We start from the raw sequence: 24,823 nt of genomic DNA, 5'->3' as shown, positions 1-24,823 counted from the left end.
GCAAATGTGGCCACAACCTGACACTTGTGTCCGTGTTAATTTTAAATATCAATTACTTTAAACTCGGATTGATCTGTATCAAGTAGATAATTGAATGTTGCTGTGATTGTCTGAAGGAAGTGTGCAAAATTCTCTGGGAATTTTGTATCTGTGTATATGTGACAGGTGGATTAGAATGTTGCACTCAGGGCCCAGTGTCTGCTGTCAAAACACCAATAACTGATCCCCAAACATAGGAACCTATCAGGATGTGTTTGGCTGCCACAGCCATCACCAAGACACGCAGATACGACATGCTCGAACTGAAACCTCACTGCATTTTCTCCCAGTCAAAAAGACCGCGTGTTTCTTGGCAAAGGGAGGCAGAACGCCATTCGCTGGCGGCGGGATTCTCTGCTATCAATGGGAATTCCCATTGAAGCCACCCCACGCCATTGGGAAACCGGGGGGGGCGAGGGCGCTCTGCCGGCGGGACGAGAGAACCCAGTCGCCAGTGAACGGCCCATGTGTCACTGAACTCTTCTATTTTCTCACTGTCCGTCTGTAAGCAGAGGTGTTTTCATCTTTGAAATAGGCTGTGGCTTGTTCCGCCAAACGCTCCATTTGTGAGGTCAATTTTTAAAGTGAATCACAGCAAACTCTGTCTTTGGGGTTAAATCAGAAGTATTGTTTATTCACACAATCAAACCCGCGGGGGCCGCAATCTCATGCACACACAAACACACAATTAGATGAGAACAAGGAGCTTTTACAATTATGAATACCTTAAAAGAAAAAGCACCACAGATATGGATATCAGTTCACGTGATTGATCGAGTCCAGAAAGTCAAGCTCCAGTGTGTGTCCCTTCCCAGAGGAGCTACAGTTCTGGTGGGTTCAGCAGGTTGATGCAGGGTTTTGCAGAACTCTTTTAAAATTTATGGTGAAACAGTGAGATGAGATTGGGAAGCAGAGATTTGGGACGCGATTAAACCAAATGGGAACTACATCCCGTAGCGAGCACGTTTAGCCGCGTGTTTCCCGGCGCTCGCAGTGCCAAGAAACACCCGCTATCTAACGTGACTCAGGTTAGATATGGGGCCTCGATGGGGAACATGCAACTGAGGCAGTTCTTAGTCCCGTTTCCTAAACTGAGGAGCCCCGCTCGCCGAAACTCCTCAGTGCAGCAAGAGATCGGGAGGCCATTTTTAAATGGCGTCTCAATCTCCTGAGCCCCCGATGCGATCCCTGCGAGTGACACTAGCTGCCTCACTCCAATGTGCCGATTCACCAAAAAGTGGTCTTCACATTGCGACATCCCACCAGATCATGTTAGATCCCGCAAGCCATGGCAAGCCGGGTAGATCCCAGGAGCGGCGCGGCCGCGGTCTGGATGGCAGGCGATGGCAGGGATCTTCCAGAGTCACAGGGCTGGATTCTCCGTTTTGGAGACTAAATCCCCACGCCAGTGTGAAAACGGTGCTCTTTTACGCCAGGAAAACTGGCGTAAAAAGACTACCGATTCGCCGTTTTGCTAGGGCCTCGCAGGGAGGCAGAGTCGAGCTTGCAGCCGATACGGCCCTCTGCACTTTCGGTTCCGAGGCCGCGGATTTGCACGGTGGTGGCCTGCAGTGTGCCATTCTCCATGGTGGCCTCAGCCCGCGGACCTGGACCGGCAAATTGTGTCCCCCTTCGGCCGCTCGCCAGACCGCCCGCCCACAGTGCCCCCAGCCCCGAATGAAGCCCCTCCCTGCCCACGAATCGTCCCTTCCCCCGACTGTGCCGGCGCCAGACTGAGTCCGCAGCCGCCACGTAACCCACGCAGTCGGGAATTCGGCCAGTCGGGGGCGGAGCATTGCGCGGTGGGCCTCGGGCAATGACCTGAGACCGTGGATAATCAGCACGGCGTACTCCTAGAGTATGCCGCTTTTCAGGGAGTGGGGAATTCAAAAACCGCCGCCGCTCCCGATGATGGCACCAAAACGGATTCTTCGTCCCATCGCCGAACCCAATTTCAGCGTCAGGAAGCGGAGAATCCAGACCACAGGCTTTGAGGAGGCTGAGACTTGATGCAGGTTGTTGGTCAGCTTGGCACCCTGCTTTGATGTTTGCGAGTTAGAATTTAGACAGCAGGCCAAGTTGCGAGTCTGGAAATGTAATATTAAAACTTTCCAAAGACCAGAAGCTTTGGTCATGTGATGTTGCCCATTAATGAGCCAGTTGCAGGCTAACAAGCAGTTTCTCTGCCTCTGGTTAAAATCCATTTTTCACCTTTGGAGATAAATGGTGGCTTTTTGTGCATCTGCTGATATAACAGGATTTAGGGTGGCACGGCAGCTTACTGTGCGCCTCACGGTACCGAAGACCCGGGTTCCATCCCCGCTCTGGGTCACTGTCCGTGTGGAGTTTGCACATTCTCCCCGTGTCTGCCTGGGTGTCACCGTCACACCCAAAATGTGCAGGGTAGGTGGATTGGCCACGCTAAATTGCTCCTTAATTGGAAAAAAAAACCGATATAACAAGTTTTAATAGTCAGCTTTTTAAATAAGAAAAAAAGAGGATTGATTTAAATGGTCCATAATCTCTTCCATTTCTCAAGAACATGACACTTATCAGAGTAAAACTGAGTTATTATAACACAACACTTCCTCATTTAAATAATTAAACAAATGCTTGTGTGAGGCAATTACTCTAAGGTTGGCAGAAATAAACCAGTATATGAACAGTGATGGGAAGGTTCCCAAGCTTGGGTCCAGAGCTCAAATTGGAATAACATAGTGAGCAGTGATACCGAAATTTTCAGGATATCTTGGAAAAATCTGGATGTATTGGCAATTCAAATGGTAGTGTAATAGGAACACCAAGAAAAGGGAGAGGGGGTGGGAGAGGGTTGGAGAGAAAGCGACATTTTGCTGTAAAACGTGAGCATAGGAAGAAATCTGAATGTCCGTGATATAGTATTAGGGTTGAGAGGGTTAATAGTATTATAGTGATCTAGTATTAGGGTTGAGACTGTGTAAACAGCACCGCCCATATGACATTGTGAGAGACACACATGTTCAGGAGTCGAGAGGGAGAATGCTTTTGTGCTCAGCAGAGTGACACTTTGTCATGTATATCCGTATTTAGTTCCGGCTTATCCAATTAACCAGTTATTGTTTCAACACATAAACGTCTCAGCGGTCATTCTGCAGCCAGTCCAATCAAAATACAACAGCAGACATCCTGACTCATTTGAAATGCAAAATACTCATCAGAAAGTTGTGAGTTGAGCATTTAAATTTAGGTTGGCACGTCAGCGCAGTCCTGATGGAATGTTGCATTGTCTCAGGTGCTGCCCTTTGGGCGAGGTTAATTTTAAATCACTCTTCCAGTGATTCGAATGGATGGTAAACATCCCTCAGTGATATCTATATAAGAACGGGGAGTTCTCTGTGTGCCCAGATCAACATTCTTCCCTTAATGTAATGGTTATTCTATACATGGTGGCTGGTTTGCAATGGTCACAGGTGGCTCGCCTTGGTTCTGAGTGCGGCCCCACGAGACATTTTGTTGACCGTTACCCACGCGCAGGGTTGCGGCTTTCCGCTGATTTCCGGCTGTGTAGTTTTTTTCCTCCTGGTGTGACTGAAGTGATGCACATGTAAAACAGGGATAACTGATGTGACGTGTGTGCTGATTGCTCACAACATTGACTGTGAGAGTCGTGCACTCCCTCTGCGTCCAGAGTCTAAATATTCATTTTGTTTTTACCTTTTGAGGTTGTTGACAGTTCTGTTAATATATAAATGATTAAACATTTTCTGGAACTAGTTATGGAATATTAGGCGTATATTAAATGTATTAGGCATATATTTAATTTTATTCATGGGGCCATGGTTAGCGAACAAGTCCCGATTTCAATCTTGCAGCCCACTGAGATGAAGGAAGACCACTCATAATGTCCACTCATTTACTGACGTTGACAATCACTTTTCTATGAATCCTTAGACTAGAAGCTCTACAGTGCAGAAAGAGGCCGTTTAACCCATTCCGTCTGCACCAACTCTCTGAAAGAGGGTCCTCGGCTCCAGGTACTTAGGCCCACTCCCCACCTTATTCCTGTGAACCCACCTAATCTGCACATCTTTGGACACTAAGGGGCACTCTATCATGGCCAATCCACATTGTTGTGTTACGCTGCTACTTGATGTAGGCTCTGCTGAAAGATGCTCCAGACTCGGAGATAAATTTAACGTATTTATTGAACGATTAACAATGCTCTTCTATTAAATGAGTTTGACACTACTAATCTGCCTCTAGTAACTCAGTCTACTCTGCTAACTATATAAGCTTGCTCTTAACCATGTGCTAGGGTGTGATGTTGCTGATAATCAACCCTGTCCTGCTCTTTTGGTTTCTGCCAGTGGAAGAGGCAGAGCCTGTGTGCCTTGTCCTCTTTATATGGGTCGTGTAGTGCCACCTTGTGGTAATGCCATCTCTGGGTGTCCTGATTACCCATTGGTTGTGTCCTGTTGTAATGACCCATTGGTTGCGTCTCTGCATATCATGACATCTCTGGTGCTCCCTCTACTGGTTACTTAGTTGTAGTGTATTTACATTAACCCCTTGTGTATATACAGTGATGCATAATCGCTACATCCCCCCTTTTTCTTGTTACATATTTTCTGTAATTTGTGAAAGAAAATTGTACAAAGCATGTAGATAAATGATGACACGTACAAGTTGTGATGATATTGATGATTATACAAAGCCAATTAATATTTATGAGTCTAATCTTAATTAAAAAATTTATGAGTCCAAACTTTATGAATTTGTTCGGTTGAGTCGCTTTCTTCTTCTGATGTTTAAGTGGTTATGGCGATGTTGTCATTTCTTTGTGAACGTCGTCAGTGTTCTTGTGTTTAAGTAACCAGGAAGTCATCATGAGGTGTTTGAATGGTCGAATCACTTTGTTGTCTGATTTAGACTTTTTTGTCTATGATTGTGATAGCGATTCCGTATGTCATCTTTGTTGTCTGACCTGGACTTTTTTCTGTGATTGCGATATTGATGCTGTATGTCATCTACCTTGAAACCTGGTTTGCTTGTTTGTAGTGGAGCAAATGTGAATTTGCGAGATTCGTTGTCATGCCATGGTATGTTTGTACTCTTGCCATTGTTTGGAGCTGTGCAGTTACATTGTCCTTCCTGTGCAGAGTTGTACCATGTTGTACAAGTTGTTGTTTCATTGTTGTTGTTTTTGTCGTGCTTGTTGTTGCTGTTGTTGTTCTTGTTTCTGTTGTGCTTCTTGTGGTTTTTATTGTTCTTGTTGCGCTCAATGACTGTTCCGTGTGGATAATTTGAGTCATTCTGAAAGTTATTTGTGTCAGTGTCCTTTGCGGTATCTGATGTTTCATTGGCGTTTCTTCTTGAGGATTGTGTGAGTGATCTGATGTTGCATTGTTCTTGGTGACATCAGTCATTTGTGGTTGATGTGATTCCTCGTTTACTCCTTGGTGCTCCCCTTCTGGAGTCATTTCTGGTTCACTTGAATCATCTTTGGTTTCTTGATGCTCCTCTTCTGGAGTCAAAATCTTCAAGATTTAATTTTCTTGTGGATGGGTTAGAGTAGATGAGGTTTTAATTGACGTGGTCTCACTGGGTTCAAGAGTAGTTTCACTTTGTGTTGAAGACATTATATGTCAGCACTTCGAGTTTTCACCAAAGGTCCTTTATTTAACACAAAGTTCGTGGGGGGATTAGAGGGACCACAGTCATTCCAAATGTTCCCGCTTTACAAAGGCAAGGCAAGCAATTTATATGACATAGTAAGCAATATCTAGGACAAAAAGCATTCTTTAGATTAGCAAAAAGACAGAAAAGCGAGCAGGCCGGAGTTAGAGTTTAATAACAGGCCTGGAGTTCCTCGCATAAGAAAAATAATAATTGCCTGCTGTCAGCAAAACAATGTGCAGCTGTATGCTTGTTTACATTGTGTGACCTTCTGACTGTTGCATACAGAACTTCTTGACTAAAAATAAGGCTAAATATCCATCATGCTTTGCCAAGTGCCTATTTCCATGAAATATAGTCAAGCAGCTGGTTAAAATGAATACAGGGTATTAAGGCAACTAATCCGCCAACTAAAGCCCCTTCTAAACTTTGATTGTTCAGTGCTTCTGTACATACGAGCTGAGATCGGTCAGTCTCGCTGTAATCTTGCACATCTTGTATGGGAATTGTGATTTCTTAGTTACTTGTCTCACATACAGTGGGTAGACATTCATAGTCTTCTTGTTCACGTGAGCTTGGTAGACTTTCATAGTCTTTTTGTTGTTCGCGTGAGCTTGGTAGACGTTCATAGTCTGCTGCTGGTTGCTCAGATAAGGTTGATAGACCTTCATGGTCCTATTCATGCATGGACTTCGCTATGGAGTCTTTGTCTGTCAGACTTTTGGAGTCTGTCAACGAGCTCTCTGTGGAGACTTGTATCACTCTCTCTGTGGAGTCTTTCATCACTCTCTGTGTGGAGTAGTGCATTGGTCTCGCTGTGGAGTCGATCTGTGCTCTCTCAACGGAGTCATTCAGTACTCTCTGTGTGGCATTGTTTTCTTGGATATTTGACAGATTGCTGTCATCCAATGTATCGACGATCTGCCATTGCATCATGGTATTGGATTCATTTATCATGAGTAGAGTCGTGTTGAGCTTTTCAACCGTGGCGCTGATGCTTTTATGATCATCATATCCAAATAACTCAGCCTTGTCTGAATAGTATTCTTCGATAAACAAATCATCTTTGGTTTCGGATTTGTCATTGTGCTCTTCACTTCGGGTGGTGCAAACTGCATGTTCCAGGGTGCTGAGGAGGTTATTTTCAACTGCTGGTAGAAGTTCAGGCATTGTTCTGTCTTTCGAGGTGAAAGAATTGTGTTTTGTTGAATTAAAACTCTTTTAAAAAAATTTCGGACATTTCCCCTTTAAGTGGGCGTGGTCCGGGGCCTGTAATGCCATGACGCTTGTGACGTAAAGGGTAGGAATTGATTGTGCATGCACAAATCGCTTTTCCTTTACTATGCGCTTTTTCGTAAACTGCTCATGCGTGGTGCGGTTCTCGGCCGTTTCGTATTCCCGGGCCCCGGGATCAGTGCGCAAAATGGCTGCCATCGGCAATGTGCAGGCGCTGCATCCGGGAGATGGCCTGAACATTCTCCACCTCGTGGGAGGCTTGTTTTTCACTCTCAGCATTTTTGTATTGTGAGTAGTGATTTTGTGAATGCTCATTCACAGTGCACGTTTCAATATCGACTTTTAAGGTCATATGCTTGATTTTCAGCAATTGCTCTCGCAGAGCATCAGAGTGGACACCAAAAACGATTTGGTCTCTGATCATGAAGTCAGTTATGTCACCGAAGTTGCAGGATTGTGCTAGCAGCCTAAGGTTAGTTAGATAACTATTGAAGGATTCATCTTTACCTTGCATCCTTTGCTTGAAGATGTAGCGTTCGAATATTTTGTCCGTGTCCACCTCACAGTGGCTGTCGAATTTGTCCAGGATGGTCTGGTATTTCGTTCTGTCCTGCCCTTCTGAGTATTGAAACGAGTTGAAGATCTCTATCGCATGGTCACCCGCGGTGGTGAGTAGAAGAGCTATCTTCTGACCATCAGTCACGCCATTCAGGTCGGATGCTTCCACACAAAGTTGGAATTTTTGTTTGAACGAACGCCAGTTAGCACTAAGATTACCAGTGGTCCTGAGGATTAGGAGCCTGAATCTTGTCCATCGAGCTGGATTCGGTAGCTGGTTGCCTCTAACCTTACTGAGTTGAACTAGAGAGATTGACCAGTCACTTCTCTACCATGTTGTGTTATGTTACCCCATAAGCTGCTACTTGATGTCGGCTCTGCTGAATGATGCTCCACACTCGGAGATAAGTTGAACGTATTTATTGAACAATTAAATGAGTTCAACACTCTGCTAATCTGCCTCTAGTAACTCAGTCTACTCTGCTAACTATACAAGCTTGCTCTCGACCATTTGCTAGGGTGTGATGTTGCTGATAATCAGCCCTTTCCTGCTCTCTTGGTTTCTGCCAGTGGAAGAGGCAGAGCCTGTGTGCCTTGTCCATTTTATATGAGTCGTGTAGTGCCCCCTTGTGGTAATGCCACCTTTGGGTGTCCTGATTACCCATTGGTTGTGTCCTGTTCTAATGACCCATTGTTTGCTTGACTGCATATCATGACACCTCTGGTGCTCCCTCTAGTGGTTACTTAGTTATAGTGTATTTACATTAACCCCTTGTATATATACACGGATGCAATTCACTACACACATAACCTGCACATCTTTTGACTGTGGGAGGAAACCGGAGCACCCAGAGGAAATCCATGCAGGCACGGGGAGAAAGTACAAACTCCACACAGACAGTGACCCAAGGCCAAAATCGAACCCGGGTCCCTGGTTGTGAGGCAGCAGTGCTAACAACTGCGCCACCGTGCCACCCACCTATTGCGAGAAGCACTTTACTGCAAGAAAATGAAGTGCTATGTTTATCCTAACAACAGTGACTGCACCTCTAAATAATCTGTTGGGCCTAATTGAGCATGATATTAATGCAAGTTGCTACTTTCTCCCCCCGGCCAGCAGTGAAGGGAGTTTAGGACATCGTCATATAAAAACACAATGTACGCTGATGACACTCAGCTCTACAAAACAACACTTCTTTTGTTGCCGCCACTGCATTTGATTTGCCACACTGCTTCTTAACTGAGTATAACTTTGCTCCAATTAAATATTGCAAAGGCAAAGCCATTGCCTTTGGTTCCCATTAAAAACACTGCTACCCAGTCACTGAATCCATCCCTTTCCCTGGCTGGGAAGGTTGAAATAGACAGTTTGTAACCTTGGCATCCTATTTGACCCCGGGATGGGCTTCGGGACATATACCACCCACTTCCCCTTCTGTAACATCACCTGTCTCCACCTCTGCCTCAGTTCATCTGCTGCTGAAACCCTCCTCATTCAGTCACACCTTTATTACCTCGATACTCACCAATTCCCACACATTCTGGGCAACACGGTGGCACAGTGGCTAGCACTGCTACCTCACAGTGCCAGGGACCCGGGTTCATTTTTGGCCTTGGGTGACTCTCTGTGTGGAGGTTGCACTTTCCTCCCGTGTCTGCATGGGTTTCCTCCGGGTGCTCCGGTTTCCTCCCACAGTCCAAAGGAGTGCAGGTTGGGTGGATTGGCCGTGATAAATTGCCCCTTCGTGTCCAAAAGGTTAGGTTGGATTGCAGGGATAGGGTGGGGACATGGGCCTAGGTAGGGTGATCTTTCAGAGGGTTGGTGGAGAATTGATGGGCCGAATGGCCTCCTTCTGCACTGTCGTAATTCTATAACCTCACACCGTCCACCAATTGAAGCTCATCCAAAATCTCTGCTCTCCATATCCAAAACCACACCAAGTCGGGTTCACTCACCTTCCCATTGCCTGCTGACCCACCCTGACTCTCCGTGCAGCATTGCCCCATTTAAAAATGCTAATCAGTGTTTCCAAATGCTTCCATGGCCTCTTTCCCATTTACCTCTTCTTGCCCCATTGGCCTCCAAAATGATTACTTTCTTCCAATTCTCGCCTCTTGTGCATCTCTAATTTTATTTGCTCCACACTTTGTGGGACTGTGCCCTCAGCTGTCTGTGCCCTAGGCTTGGAATTCTCACCTCTTTGCCTTTCATCTCCATTTTAAAAATATTCGGCTGGCTTCTCCGATTCCCCTGGCCGTGTGTCTCTCGGCGGCACACAGTTCGCTGGCAACGGGATTCTCTGCTCCCGCTGGGATTTCCCATTGAAGCCACCCCACGCCGCCAGGAAGCCCACTGGTGGTGGTGGGTTGCCGTTGGCAACAGGGAATACCAAAAGCCGGAGAGGGCCAGCCATTAATTAAAACCTACTTCTATGAAAAGACTCTTGCTCTTCTACAGGGGCTGGTTTAGCACAGTGGGCTAAATCGCTGACTTGTAATGCAGATCAAGGCCAGCAGCGTGGGTTCAATTCCTGTACCTGCCTCCCCGAACAGGCTCTGGAATGTGACCAGGGGCATTTGACAGTAACTTCATTGAAGCCTACTTGTGACAATAAGCGGTTATTATTATTTATTTGGTTCCGTGTCAAACATTGTTTGATAATCGCTTCTGCAGTATCCAGGTGAACCCACAGCCCTGCTCTCGTGCTCCAATCTCCAAACCCATGCCAAAACAAAACCACCATCTTGTGCACAGGCTGAACGATTGCTTGCGCTTAACACCAGCCACTGTGAAAGCCCCAATGCCCCCAAGCAAACAGTGATGCTGCAAACAAAGCCTCTTTCCTCACACAGAGAAAAGCAAATCACGAGCAACCCTGCATCAAATCTGTGCACATCTATCAGCCGGCTCCACACACACACACACATACCGTAAGCTGCCAAGCAAGCTTTTAAAATCTGCGACTCTTCAACAAGCAGATATGTTGTCCAAATATTTGCCTCAATATTATGATCCATTGTTGCAATACTGATTCTAATCTTGTGTCAGCATTTTAAAGTCTTGACTAGGGCCAGAGTTTACATGGAACATTACCAACGTACAGAGTATTTAATAAGCAAATCCTTCAAGCAAAAGACAATTGTGACTAAATTGCGTTGATTAAGTTGTCAAAGCAAACACTCATTTACACTCCCTCTCTCCCACTGCAGCTTTTAAGATAATGCAGTCATTATTTTATGAATTATGCAGTAGATACACAGAGATCATAGGTAATGGGTTTACTTGGAAAATGCATTGATCGCTGGTCGCACAACACAGATAATTATGAAAATACTTTTTCTGTCTTCAATTTCATATAATTGCCACTTAATAATGCAAAGCCGTCTTTTTTCATGCAAAGTACGCTGATGACTCTTTAATGCTTACGTTCTATCTCTTGTACTCTGTAAGTGCCGTTAATTGAAATGGTGTTTTTAATATCTCCAGTTGATTCAGCTTGAATCATTCAGACTCAAAACATTAACTCTGTTTCTCTTCACTGATGCTGCCAGACTTACTGGATTTTTCCAGCATTTTCTCATTTTATTTCAGCAGCCACAGTATTTTGCTTTTAATTTAATGGTTAAAGGAACATTCCCTCATCTCCAATTTGGCAACTGCTTAGACAGCTTCAGGGTCTTACCAAATAAGCAGCCGAATTCTCCGTCGGTGGGCTCCTCCAGTCCACCGGCAGCACACCCCCCAGGTTTCCCGACGGCGTGGGGTGGCCACAATGGGAAACCCCATTGCCCAGCTGTGGGAATGGAGAATCCCGCTGCCGGCAGGGGCGCTCCATGCAGGAAAACACAACTTGTAGACCGGAGAACCCATCCCGCCCAAGAATCGTGCTGGACAGGATGAGGTAAGCAGCAGCCTCTCTAAATCCCTCCTCCAGTCACATTTCTGAAGCGCTTAAACATTGAGACCGTCATCAGAGGTTTCTCGTGTGAGACTAAACTCAATAGTGTTACGATCCCGAACTAATATTACTGCTGTACTTAGTTCAATTGGCTAGTCAGCTGGTTCATGATGCAGAGTGAGGCCAACAGCGCAGGTTCAATTCCTGTACCAGCTGAGGTTATTCATCACAGCTATAACATTACAAATATATATAGATTTGTAAGGATAACACAAGCTACAATAATCTACCTTCTCCTCTAATATTCACAGGAGGTACACAGCCCATGTAAACCAACAGCTGAAATATGGTCACCCTCAAACAGAGCGGCAGACTCCATCTAAACAACTTCTGCTGATTTCTCATCAGTTCCCCCTCAAAGTTTGCCTCACTGTGAGCTAACTGATCTCGCTGGAACTCTGACTTCCACACAAGGGTTTCCAATCTCCGCTCTTGAATTTTGTGCCTTGGAATCTTCTCCCAAAGGACGCTTACTTTTGGATGCCTTCATCAAGGATCCAACTCTGGGGTTTCCACCTCTCCTTTTGATATTCCTCTGCTCTGGATTGTCACAGGCACTCAAGCTCCCATGCAATCTTGCACATCACTGTTTCACAGACTGTATTAACCTTTGGGTCGCATTGGATCTCTGGCTTCTTGCAAGCCGATATCTCCAAGTCTACACTTTACAGCCCTGTATTTAACATGGAATCTGTTTAGGGGCTGTTTAGCACAGGGCTAAATCGCTGGCTTTGAAAGCAGACCAAGGCAGGCCAGCAGCATGGTTCAATTCCCGTAACAGCCTCCCCGAACAGGCGCCGGAATGTGGCGAATAGGGGCTTTTCACAGTAACTTCATTGAAGTCTACTTGCGACAATAAGCGATTTTCATTTCATTTCATTTCATCTCTCTCTCTCTGACCCTCACTCTTGATTTCACTGAACAGGATATCCCCACCCCTCCCCCCCGAGATTCCTGTTCTTTGCTTCTTTGACCAGAAGCGTTTCTTGGAATTTGCTTCCGCCCATCTGTCTGGTTTCTGGGACTTTCTTCTATAGTTTCTGGAACCTGCTTTCTGTCCCTGCGTATCGTCCTTTCCCCAGTGGATTCTGTGAAAGCTCCTTGCTTCTGGGGTACCTTGTTGGAAGCTAACTCAAACTGGGCAACCCACAGCAGGCACCTTAAAGCCCTTTACAAGATGCTCCAAATCCGGTGACAGGAAAGGTAGTCTTCGCATCCTCTCCCAAGCCAACTTGCCCAGTATTGAGGGACTAATGACTCAGAACCTGCTCTGCTAGGCAGGACATGTCACTTGTATGTCTGAGCCGGACTCCTGAAGCAACTGCTCGACTCAGAGCCCAGCTGCAGGTACAGGAGGACAGTTGAATCACTTTAGGGATGTCCTCAAAGTATCCCTGAAGACGTCAAACGTACTCAACAATTCATGGGTGACCCTGGCTTGTGACCAACCAAAATGGAGAAGGTTCAATTTGGAAGACAGCTAATGAAGGCATGTATTCCATATGCCATTTAACCACCTTATTTACCTGTCCTGCTGCCTTCAGAGATCTATGGATGTGAATTCCAAGATTCCTCAGCTCCTCTGGACTTACGAGCGTCCTACCATTCATTGTGCATTTCCTTGCATTGTTAGTCCTCCAAAAAAATCCATCACTTCACACTTTTCAGGTCATCTCTCCTCACTGCAGTAATTGACTCCTCCTTTAACCCCCCCCCCCCACCCCCACCATGAAGATTCTATATCCCGGACTATTGAGCTACCAGTCCTGTCCCTCCTTCAGCCAAGTCCCTGTGATAGCAATAAACTCTCAAATATTAATCAATGCTCTCAGTTCACTTGCCTTATCCGTAAGATTCCTTGCATTAAAATAAATGCCATTCAGCCTTGCCATGTTCCCTTGTGTCTTAAAATGTTTATCTTTGCTCTGCCTTCCAGAATGACTCGGTTTTTCTCAGTGAGGGGGAAGGGAGGGTCACCATACACTTTCTGGGATGAAAATATTCCGCTTGCACAGGCGAAGTTCAGGCCTGCAACTGACCTTTGTATCAATCAAAGCCTGAAATGGCCAATTATTGTCCACTTAAGAGGCGTTTCCCACCTAGCCTTAATTTTCAGGCTGGGGGGAGCAGTTCAGGGATGGGGGTTGTCTCAATTAGCAGCCCTGCTTTAACATCGCGCACCCTTCGAAAGGTCTGACTCCAACGGGGGCTCCCTAGCCCCCACCCATCACCAGCTTACCAACACGTCTGCTCCCTCCGCCCACTCCTCTGGGCCTCACTTCCCCCTTCCCACCCTGAGCTCCCACACTTACCTGGTCCTGGACTCCCTGGATTTTGGCTCTGTCCACTGCAGCCTTGGAGGCCAAACTTCCTCACAAGCGAGGGGTGGAAGGTTTGTCTCAAGCCAGTTAATGGTCGTTGGAATGTGAAGTCGCTGCGGGGTGGGCAGTACCAGCGGAGATGTGTTCTCTGCCAACTTTTCAGATGGCGGGAAGGATGACCCTGCCATTCTAAAAATCTTGGCCAATGAGAATGTATCTCTCCCAACCTGCGCCTGAATCTTCTTTGGTTTGTGGGAATGTAATGTAGTGAAAGTGAGGAGCTGGTTATGACTGATGTTTCAGTCTGTTCCCTGACCGCCATGTGGAGATGACAGGAGGAAGCTTTGTGCATCCATCAATCGCACACAACACAAATCAAACAGCCAGCGATTCCTCCCCCCATCATTTTGAGTTGTTTGCTGCAGTTTAAATATTTTGACTCTTCTCATGAATAATTGATCCGCAGATTGTGAAAACAGAACCCAGGCACTGACTGATCACCTGCCGTTAGTCTTCCATTCAGGATCAGAGATATGCAACTCGTAATCTTTCAAAGCAAAATCAAACCGTTCCAACTTTCCCCCGACCAGGACAGCCGTTCTCAGATCAAAACTGGCACAAGTCAGAAGCTTTGTCTCATCGCTATGGTTACTGGTTTAATCACAAACCCTGGGGAACAGCCTGTTCCTCTTCCGATGCCTGCCCAAGTTACCACAGCCGGTGGAGGGGAGCTGTTTGATTGATTGTCTTGTGGAACTGGGAGGAAAGTTTCTGTTCCCTGAAATCTCCATTATGCTTGTCTTCATCGTCAGGGAGGACAGCTTCATGGAGGGGGACAGTCGTAATCCTACTGTTGCGCTGTGAGGCCTGTTGAAATCAGCCAGGTACCATGCGGAGAGCTTTCAGTGTTCTCAATTTTAACCTGTTCAGATGATAAAAAGCAGCTTCCAAGAGCAGGCGCCGCATGTGTATAAAAGCAAAATACTGCAGATGCTGGAAATCTGAAATAAAAACAGAAAATGTTGACAGCATCTGTGGAGAGAGAAACAGAGTTAACATTTTGAGTCCATAGCAGGGTTGTACGGACTTGAACCGTTAACTCTGTTACTGTCAAGGGCGGCATGTGGCGCAGTGGTTAGCACTGGGACTGCGGCGCTGAGGACCCGGGTTTGAATCCCGGCCCTGGGTCACAGTCCGTGTGGAGTTTGCACATTCTCCCCATGTCTGCGTGGGTTTCACCTCCACAACCCAAAGATGTGCAGGTTAGGTGGATTGGCCACGCTAAATTGCCCCTTAATTGGAAAAAAAAATAATTGGATACTCTAAAAAAAATGTTTTAATACTCTGTCACTGTCTCGCACAAGTGAGATGGCCAAGTGGTTAAGACGTTGGACTCAATTCAACTCTGCTCCCAGCGACTGTGAACTCTGTTTCGATCTCCACAGATGCTGCCAGACCTGTTGAGTTTATCCAGCGTTTTATGTTTACATTGCACACACATATGAAGTTTTGATGACGGCTTTGGGCCCTGACTGCGCTTTTAACTGATGGCCAGGGTGGGAAAATGTTTTTAAACCAGGTTAGCATGGCGGGAAGAAGAGCCAAGGCCTGAAAAGTCCCCAATAGTTATGTTTATTATACTTCTCTTAGATTTCCCCATCCATGGGCTCACTCCCTCACCCTCAAATTCAAATCCTCCCCACCCCACCCTCCCCCCGAAATAGCCCAGAGGTGATCCCATCAACTATCCTATCTTTCCAGGTAGCTACAGAACTGCATGATTTTCCATCGTACCCCACTGGTATTCCAATCATTCCCAACAGAGAGGGTTAGTGGAATTTAAAATAGGTTAATAAAGCCTCTGCCTCATTTCTACAGTAGTGGATTATCCATCTGGTGAAGACGTGGCTGGAGTTAACATTGTGAGCCTTGGTGTTCAGCGGTGGTTACTGATGTGCCTGAGCACCCTCTCCATCTTTCTTCCAGGTTTAACCCTCTCCCCCCCCCCCCCCCCCACCCCCACCCCCCCCCCCCCCCTACCTCCCTCCCCACCCCCTTCCCACCCCCCACCCCCCTTTAGAGTTCTGTACCACTGGGCTGGGGATTGGAAAAATCGACTATCTAGAAATTCCTTAATCTCACGGGGATTTATCGGAGGCTGAGAGAATAAATTGTTTTGCCTTGTGACATGGCCTGGCTGGCTGAGTTGGAGTGTGTCCCATTTACTCTGAGTCTGGGTGGCTCGGTGACGAAGTGGTTAGCACTGCTGCCTTACGGCGCCGAGGGCCCGTGTTCGATCTTGGCCCCGGGTCACTGTCCGTATGGAGTTTGCACCTTCTCCCCGTGTCTGCATGGGTCTCACCCCCACAACCCAAAGATGGATTGGCCACACTAAATTGCCCCTTTAATGGAATTTCTTTTCAAAATTTACTCTGAGCCATGCACTGCTGAAGTCAGCCAGTGTTACCTCCGTGTGAATCCACTCCCCTTTTTGACTCCCACGCTCGGCCTACAGTAACTTGCAGTACGGAGCAGACTTAAAGGAACACATGCTCAGCCCTGTGGAGATTTAAACAATCATCAATGGAATCAGCGTGTTGTTTAAATACATAATGGAGATACAAATTATTCACAGGTCTCCACAGACTTGCTACTCTGATAAAATGTTAATTAATCAATGAAAATGCAGCAGCCTTTTGAAGCAGAAAGTGTTCTGAGATTGATTGAAATGGGTAATTGAGGTGATTGGTGGTTTTGTCAAAGGATGATATTGTGATATACATTTAATTTTATTTCAGCCTGCGAGCCTGGATTCTTCAAATCGAGCTCTGGAGACCAGCTCTGTGCTAAATGCCCTCTTCACAGCCACTCTGAGATGATGGCTGCTCTCTTCTGCCAGTGCGATACCAAATATTACCGATCTGCTTCTGACCTTCTCTCTGCACCCTGTACCAGTGAGTAAAATAACCAGGGCTGGCTAACAATTGCGATCCAGTCTCTGCCTCTTTCATTCAATCAATGATGCGAAATTGCTGATGTTCAGCTGATATTGTTTCGTTAATTTGGGCCTTTTGATATATTCTACATCGCACTGACAAACTCTCCATGGCCAAACACTTCAAAAATGTGTAAATCCCAAACAGATTGCACAGATTTATTGCCCTGCTGCTTCTCTCTCCTTTCCACCAGTCTCATTTATAAATACTCGCAGCAACAAAAGGCTGACCAAGGAAATGCCGTATTCGACCCTCCACTCTTCTCTCCCCCCCTTTCGGCCCTTCACCTCCCCAATTCGACTCTCCCCTTCCCCCATTCGACCCTGGACTCCCCTCCCTACCGACCCTCACCTCCCCCATTCTACCCTCCCCACCTCCACATTCGACCATTGACTCCCCTCCCCTTTAGCCCTGCCCTCCTCCATTTGGCCCTCAAATCTCTCCCCAATTCAACTCAGCCCTCCCCCATTCGATTCTCGACTCACCTCCCAAAATTCAAACCACAAGTCAACCCTCCTCTCCCTCATTCAACCCTCCACTCCCCCATTCGACCTTCCCCTTCCCCCATTCAACCCTCCCCTCCATCAATTTGACCCCCTCCCCTCCATCAATTCGACCCCCTCCCCTCCATCAATTCGACCCATCCCCCATTCGAAGCAAACCTCCCCATGCCACTCTCCCTATCCAACCCTCCCCTCCTCCTTTCGACCCTCTGTTCCCCCTCCTGTTCAACCCACCCCTCTCCCCATTCTACCCTCCCCCATTCAGCCTTCGCCTCCCTCATTCTACCCTCCCCTATCCCCATTCTACCCTCCCCCCATTCAACCCTCCTCACCCCCCATTCTATTCCCGTCTCTTCTCTCCATCCATTCCACCCTCGACTCCCTAACTTTAAGTTTGCTAAACTCTTTCCCCACCTGCTCTGGGGAAAATTTTAAATTGTGTTGTTATTATGTCCGTGACGCATCTTCTGAACTAATGTCCGTCCAGGTGCTTTCAAGGTCACCTAAGTTCTGCCTGAATAAGCAACATCTTTGGAAGATTCAGAAACACTTTACCCACAGTGAATGAACATTTCCTTTTCATTTCTAGTTTAGTGCAGGGATACTTGTCATATTTTAGCCAAGGTCCCACTACCAGCTGTGACAATTCTGCTTTACTTTATGATTTGGATTTGGATTTTGTTCCTGTTTCAACAGTTCTTTTTTTGGGATCCCTTTCCATTTCCACACAAAAGTTGGGAACAGTAATGATGACAGACACCAGCTGAGTCTAACTTCAGGAATTCAACATTCAACTTTATGCCAGCAGGGGTAACACTCCAACATTGATACTTCAGCCCCAATAATGAGGCAGTGGGCAGGAGCAAAACCCGGAAGCGGCATCACTGCAGAGATCATGTCAATTAACTGGCATTGTTTCATTATCATTCTTTGATTCTGGTTCATGCCCGGCAGCCAGTCAGATTGAGCAAGTGGCTGGCAGCCGCACAGTAACGTCCGTTGCCAAAGGCCACAGCTAAGGATCATTGGCGACCAGGAAACTTTGAGCACTTTCTGTGGGGTTTTGGACCAGCCGTTGGGAGGGGAGAGGTTGGGGGGGGGGGGAGGCACTGGAAGTGGTTGCACCTTTGGTTCTGGGGTTGTCAGCCGATGGTGGCTGCTCGAGGAGCCCAGAGGGAGGGTGATCTTCTGCTCCTGTATCCAGCAGCTCTTGGCTCAAACACTGCCCACAGTTGACGGATTTAAATGGCTGTCAAAATGTGAGGAACAGCACCTGAAATATGAAACCAGCGACCTCGCCGCCGCTCCAGAGCAGCCACCCGGACGTGCCCAAATCCACCACCACGCAACTGGAAGTTGGTGTCAGGTTTTACATTGTAGCCAATTGAAGCTCCCATGTCCTGCCCATCATCAGGAGGTTTAAGCTGCCCACTACCACTTTAATAAAGTAACAGTAAGCCGTCAGTGCTGATGTTTTTTCATTTTTCTTTCATGGGATGTAGGTGTCACTCTCTGGGTCAGCATTTGTTGCCCATCCCTAATTACCCTTGAACTGAGTGATTTGCTCGTCCATTTCAGAGGGGCCGTTTAAGGATCAACCGCATTGCTGTGTATTTGGAGTCACATGTAGGCCAGGCCGGGTAAGGATGGCAGATTTCCTTACCTAAAATGGAGTAGTGAACCAAGTGGGTTTTTATGATAATCAACAATGGTTTCAAAAGATCAGAAACTCTTTGGCATGATTGTATGGCCTCGTCGTGCCTGACTCTCGCGGGATTTGTGACTATCGGGACACCTTGCGAGATCTAACAAGATCCATGAGATGTCGCGACCTGGACCTCGCCCTCACTGGGCAGGATCCAGATTTGCATATTTAAGTGAACAGTTAGCTTCACTTAAATATGTCTGTGCCAGAATATCCCAAGGCCCAGGATTGAATGTCCACCCCTGGGAGACATCGCTTAGCAGTGGTTTCCACAAACAGGGGCCAGGCGTAATGGCACTTGGGGTGGTTTCCCAGGCGATTGAAGGTCTCCGTGTGGTTGGGCTCTGGGCAGAGTGGTACCCTGGCATTATGATGCCAGCCTGGCATCTTCACACTGCCACCTAGACACCCCCGGCAGTGCCACCTGGACACCCTAACACTGCCACCCTGCCAGGGTGCCAGGCTGGCAGTGCCAAGGTACCTGGGTGCCAGGTTGACCGTGCCGGGGATCGGGCCTGGGGGGTTGCCCTACCCTTATGAGATGGTGTGAGGGGGGCTCGAGTACCCATAATTGGAAAATTGGGGTGTTGGGGGGTCCGGAGACCACTGTGACGGGTCAAGAGTTCAGGGTGGCATTTAAAAATAGCGCCCAATCTCTTCCTGCACTGACGAGCTAAGTCATGAAGGTAAGTGCAGCCTCGACAGGGAGTTCCCCATAGAGGCTCCCCTCCCAAAAAACAAAGTCCCGTTTGATAGTGAGGTCGTTCTCGGTGCTGCAAGCTCCTAGAAACCGCCCACTATTCGCGCCCAAAACAGGGCCCTATTTTCCCCCGGTAAATCGCACCCTTTATCTTTCATATTGCCATGCAGCCTGCTACAGGCTCAAGTGCAGCTGTGAACATTAATTCCTAGCACGTAACATAATATACAGAACAACTTTATTTCCCAAATCCGTTCTGTTATGCTGCATTGAATGTTAACTTTTTTAGTGGATCTAATAAATAAAAAATAATAAATAATAAAACTAGGTGATTAAAAAGAGTAGAGAATATAACACGAATGGTGTTCAATATTCAGCTCACACAAAAAGCAACGCCAGTAGGAGTTTGCTCTAAGCTGTTTCTGTGTAAGATTCAATAACTAATTTGAGTGAATTGTTCACAGCAAAATATCAAAGTAACATTTAGTTCATCGAGCCCACTGCTGCCACCCATCATGTCTGATTTTTTTTCTCGTAAACTTTTGCATAAATGCTTGCTCCAAGCCCAGTGCAGTTGGAATATTCCATCAGAATATCTGTCAAACTTCGAAACTCCATTATTCTGTCCCACCCAGTTGTAATTTCTTTTCAATTACAATACAATTTTCTCAGGAGCATTTTCACACAACCACACCTGATTTTTTTAAAGTTCTTTCACGGGATGTGGGTCTCATTGGCTGGGCCAGCGTTTGATGCCCATTCCTAATTGCCTTTAAACTGAGTGGTTCGCTTGGCTATTTCAGAGAGCTTTTAAGAATCAACCACATTGTTGTGGGTCTGGAGTCACATATAGGCCAGACCAGGTAAGGACAACAGATTTCCTTCCCTAAAGGACATGAGTGAACCAGATAAGTTTTTACGACACTTGACAATGGTTTCATAGTGATCATCAGCCTCCTAATTCTAGATTTTTAAAATATATTGAATTCTGAATTCACCTTCTGTTGTGTTGGGATTCAAACCTGGGTCCCTGGAGCATTACCCTGGGACTCTGGGTTAGCAGTCCAGTAACAATACCACTGCGCCATCGCCTCCCCCAGTAATTCTTTGTCACATTTTGTACAGCTGACGGGTTGGCTAGGCGACTTCAGAAGGTGCATAATTGTCAACCAGGTGGGATATGGGACTGAATTCAAGTGTTAGTTCCAAAGAGACAGCAGTGGAGAATTCAATGCACTTCAGCCCAGTCATTTTCAAGCAGTCATGTATTGTCCAGGAAGATCAGGGCACCTGAGACAAAGTATGACAATTTATATTGCTTATAACCACATAAATAAATGTAATGTGTTAATATATATATATATATATATATTATATGTATAAACTAGGGCAGCACGGTGGTGCAGTGGTTAGCACTGCTGCCGAGGACCCGGGTTCTATCCCGGCCCCGGATCACTGTCCGTGTGGAGTTTGCACATTCTCCCAGTGTCTGCGTGGGTCTCACCCGCACATCCCAAAGATGTGCAGGATAGGTGGATTGGCCATGCTAAGTTGGCCCTTAATTGGAAAAAAAATAATTGGGTATTCTAAGTTTACAAAAAACATATAGATATATATATATATATAAAGTGCGCAAACATTTGTTCCAGCATTAAAGTTCAGTATAAGACTGTGAAAAACAGCCAATGGTAAATTGTTCTCTCTCTTCCATCCGGCGCAGCCACCATGGGCCAATGGGGCGAATGGCCTTCTTCTGCACCATAACAATCTTGCCAATTTTCTCCGGGATTGAAATTAGCGTAGACAAACTGATTCATTATTGCCCATCCTGCAATGCCAGGAATGATCAATTTCACCACATCCCAATGTTCGGCCGGATTCTCTCATTTCTTGCGTGTTTTTTTTAACAGCACTTTCACACTTAAAGGAAATCAGATGATGCACAGTTTTCAAAGCATTCTCATCATGAAGAGGGTTTCCTAAGCTTCAGAAGTGAGTCAGGCCTGGGTTAGTTGAAGAATAATGAGAAATCAGTCAACTCAGACTGACAGGATTTTTCCTCTTATTAACATAAGTCAATTTAAGTTGCTTTAGTTGAGTGTCGGACTAGCATCTACTTACCATAAACTCGCTGGCATTTCTCCAACAATTTCATGCACATTACGGATCAATTTGAAATGAATCTGTCCATTCTATTCTCATCCACGCTTCGCATACACAACTAATCAAATTGCAATATAATAACCGTTTATTATATGATCAGTCACAGACTGTATCTTCATTCCGGTGGAAGCAATACAGCGGTGGCATGTCAGAACGAGGAGAGGGGAGTGAGACACTCTGGCGCTCGTGAGATGTCTGACAGGAGTAGTTAACACTCCACAATCCTGCCCTGCAGACTGAAAGATCTGCATTTGATTACCCCCAACCCATTTAGCTCCAAATGGGGCGGCACGGTGGCACAGTGGTTAGCACTGCTACCTCACAGCGCCAGGGGTGCATTTGATTCCGACCTTGGTTGACTGTGTGATGTTTGCACATTCTCCCTGTGTCTGCGGTTTCCACCCACAGTCCAAAGATGTGCAGGTTAGGTGGATTGGCCATGATCAATTGCCCCCTAGTGTCCAAAGATGTGCAGATTAGGTGGATTGGCCATGATCAATTGCCCCCTAGTGTCCAAAGATGTGCAGGTTAGGCGAGGTTACATGATGACGGGGATAGGGTGGTAGAGTGGGCCTAGGTAGGGTGCTCTTTCAGAGGGTCAGTGCAGACCTCTGCACTGTCGGGTTTCAATTATTTTAATGCCAGCTGGACTGTTGGAGAAAGTTCCAGCGGTGTTTCAAGGCTTGTTGCAGACAGAACGGTTGGGTCACTAGGTGTGGATCAATATAGTGCAGCCTAACTGAGGCCTGTCTGTGAGCAGGTGGCTGATCTGTTCAATTTGCTGGGACATTAAATAAATAGAGGGAACATTTAAAATGGAGCACACAGTATGTTTTAAAAAGTAAATCTTCTACTCAGCCTTTCAAAGGCGAAATAGAACCACAAATAACTTAAAACAATGCAATTTTTGACTTTCCCACATTTCTGTAGATCTGGATGAAGTGTGAAATGCCGACAAGGCCCCTTGTTCGGACTTTTGCGTGGGAGACGGTAAAGCACAATCCCAGGCACGCGATCCAACTGTTAGAAACACACTTTCCGAATCAAGAACGCAGTGCACCTGACAGGAACGCAATCTTGTCTGTCCGTAAAATATTCCGACTGTCAGAAATCCAATCGGACTGTCAGGAATGCAATCCGGCTGTCAGGAACACAATCGGACTGTCAGAAATGCAATCGGAGTGTCAGGAATGTATTTAGACTGCCAAGAAAACAGTAATCTCACATCTCAATCGTGATTCAGTTACTTAAATCATTTTACGAGTATGTCTCCAGAACTGTGAACAGAAAGGTGCCCAAAATAATTCCAGCACTAAGATGTTCATACACATTAAGCGGTTCAAAACACCATTACATAACAATGCCATTTATTCTATGATATTGAAATGTTTCATGCTTTAAGGTGCCTAATAAATTTATTATCATGAATTGTGATAGAGAGTCAGAGAGTCGTATAGCCCAGAAAACGCCCTTCAACCCATCGAGTCTGCACCGACCATAACAACCCCTAAACCCACGCTAATCCCACTTTCCAGCACAAGTCCCATATTCTTGAATGTGATGGTGTTTCAAGTGCTAACCCAAGTGCTTTTTAAAGGTTGTAATGTTTGCAGCCTCCACTACCTTCCCAGGCAGTGAATTCTGGATTCTCACCACCCTCTGAGTGAAAAAGCTTTTTCTCAAATCCCCTCGGAATCTCCTGCCCCTCACCCTAAAACTGTGTCCCTTTCTGATTGACCCCTCAATCAAGGGGAACAGCTCCTTCCTAATTACCCTGTCCAAACCCCTCGTAGTCTTGTACACCTCGGGCGGAATTCTCCGCCAGTGTGATTCTCCGTTTTGTCGGCGCCCGGGGGTTTCCCGACGGCGTGGGGCTGCCCCACAATAGGAAACCCCATTGACCGGCCGGCGTAACGGAGAATCCCGCCGGCGGATCGGGGCAGAAATGTGGCGCGGCGGGGCTGAGAATCCAGCCCCCAATCATATACCCCCTCAGCCTTTCTCCGCTCTGTGTCTGATATGACCGCGGACTTCTGGGAAGTCCCTCACCAATAAATTCTGGTGGAGAGGAAACCCGAGACACTACACGTGTAGTGTCTCCCACCCGCCCTCCTCCTCTAACCTAATAATAAGACCCTTTGGTGTGAGGTAAGTACCATATTTTATTATTATTATTATTTAAATTTTTTTTAAAATTTAGTTGTTAGCCAGATCTTGGTAGAAAGTTAGAGGGATGGCAGGGAAGGGAGTGCAATGTTCCTCCTGCAGGATGTTTGAGGTGAGGGATGCCGTTAGTGTCCCTGCTGATTTTACCTGCAGGAAGTGCTGCCATCTCCAGCTCCTCCAAGACCGAGTTAGGGAACTGGAGCTGGAGTTGGAAGAACTTCGGATCATTCGGGAGGCAGAGGGGGTCATAGATAGCAGCTTTAGAGAATTAGTTACACCAAAGATTGGAGATAGATGGGTAACTGTAAGAGGGACTGGGAAGAAGCAGTCAGTGCAGGGATCCCCTGCGGTCGTTCCCCTGAGAAACAAGTATACCGCTTTGGATTCTTGTGGGGGGGACGGGGTAAGCCATGGGGTACTGGCCTCTGGCACGGAGTCTGTCCCTGTTGCTCAGAAGGGAAGGGGGGAGAGGAGCAGAGCATTAGTAATTGGGGACTCGATAGTCAGGGGCACAGATAGGAGATTTTGTGGGAGCATGAGAGACTCACGTTTGGTATGTTGCCTCCCAGGTGCAAGGGTACGTGATGTCTCGGATCGTGTTTTCCGGGTCCTTAAGGGGGAGGGAGAGCAGCCCCAAGTCGTGGTCCACATAGGCACTAACGACATGGGTAGGAAAGGGGACAGGGATGTCAGGCAGGCTTCCAGGGAGCGAGGATGGAAGCTCAGAACTAGAACCATCAGAGTTGTTATCTCTGGGTTGTTGCCCGTGCCACGTGATAGTGAGATGAGGAATAGGGAGAGAGAGCAATTAAACACGTGGCT

At 46.6% G+C, this 24,823-nt stretch overlaps 1 protein-coding gene across 3 annotated transcripts in view; it reads left to right on the top strand.

Annotated features, from left to right (window-relative positions):
* LOC140392851 (ephrin type-A receptor 8-like) overlaps positions 1-24,823 on the top strand; it is a 667,123-nt gene that overhangs the window by 378,514 nt on the left and 263,786 nt on the right. For all 3 annotated transcript variants that reach the window (XM_072478584.1, XM_072478583.1, XM_072478585.1), the window contains exon 4: positions 16,567-16,722. In XM_072478584.1, the coding sequence (XP_072334685.1) occupies positions 16,567-16,722 (156 nt within the window). The remainder of the gene's footprint in view (positions 1-16,566; positions 16,723-24,823) is intronic.

The sequence above is a fragment of the Scyliorhinus torazame genome, chromosome 16, assembly GCF_047496885.1.
Source record: "Scyliorhinus torazame isolate Kashiwa2021f chromosome 16, sScyTor2.1, whole genome shotgun sequence".
In the NCBI taxonomy this organism is placed as follows: domain Eukaryota; kingdom Metazoa; phylum Chordata; class Chondrichthyes; order Carcharhiniformes; family Scyliorhinidae; genus Scyliorhinus; species Scyliorhinus torazame.
This window is presented reverse-complemented; position numbering and strand designations above follow the sequence as displayed.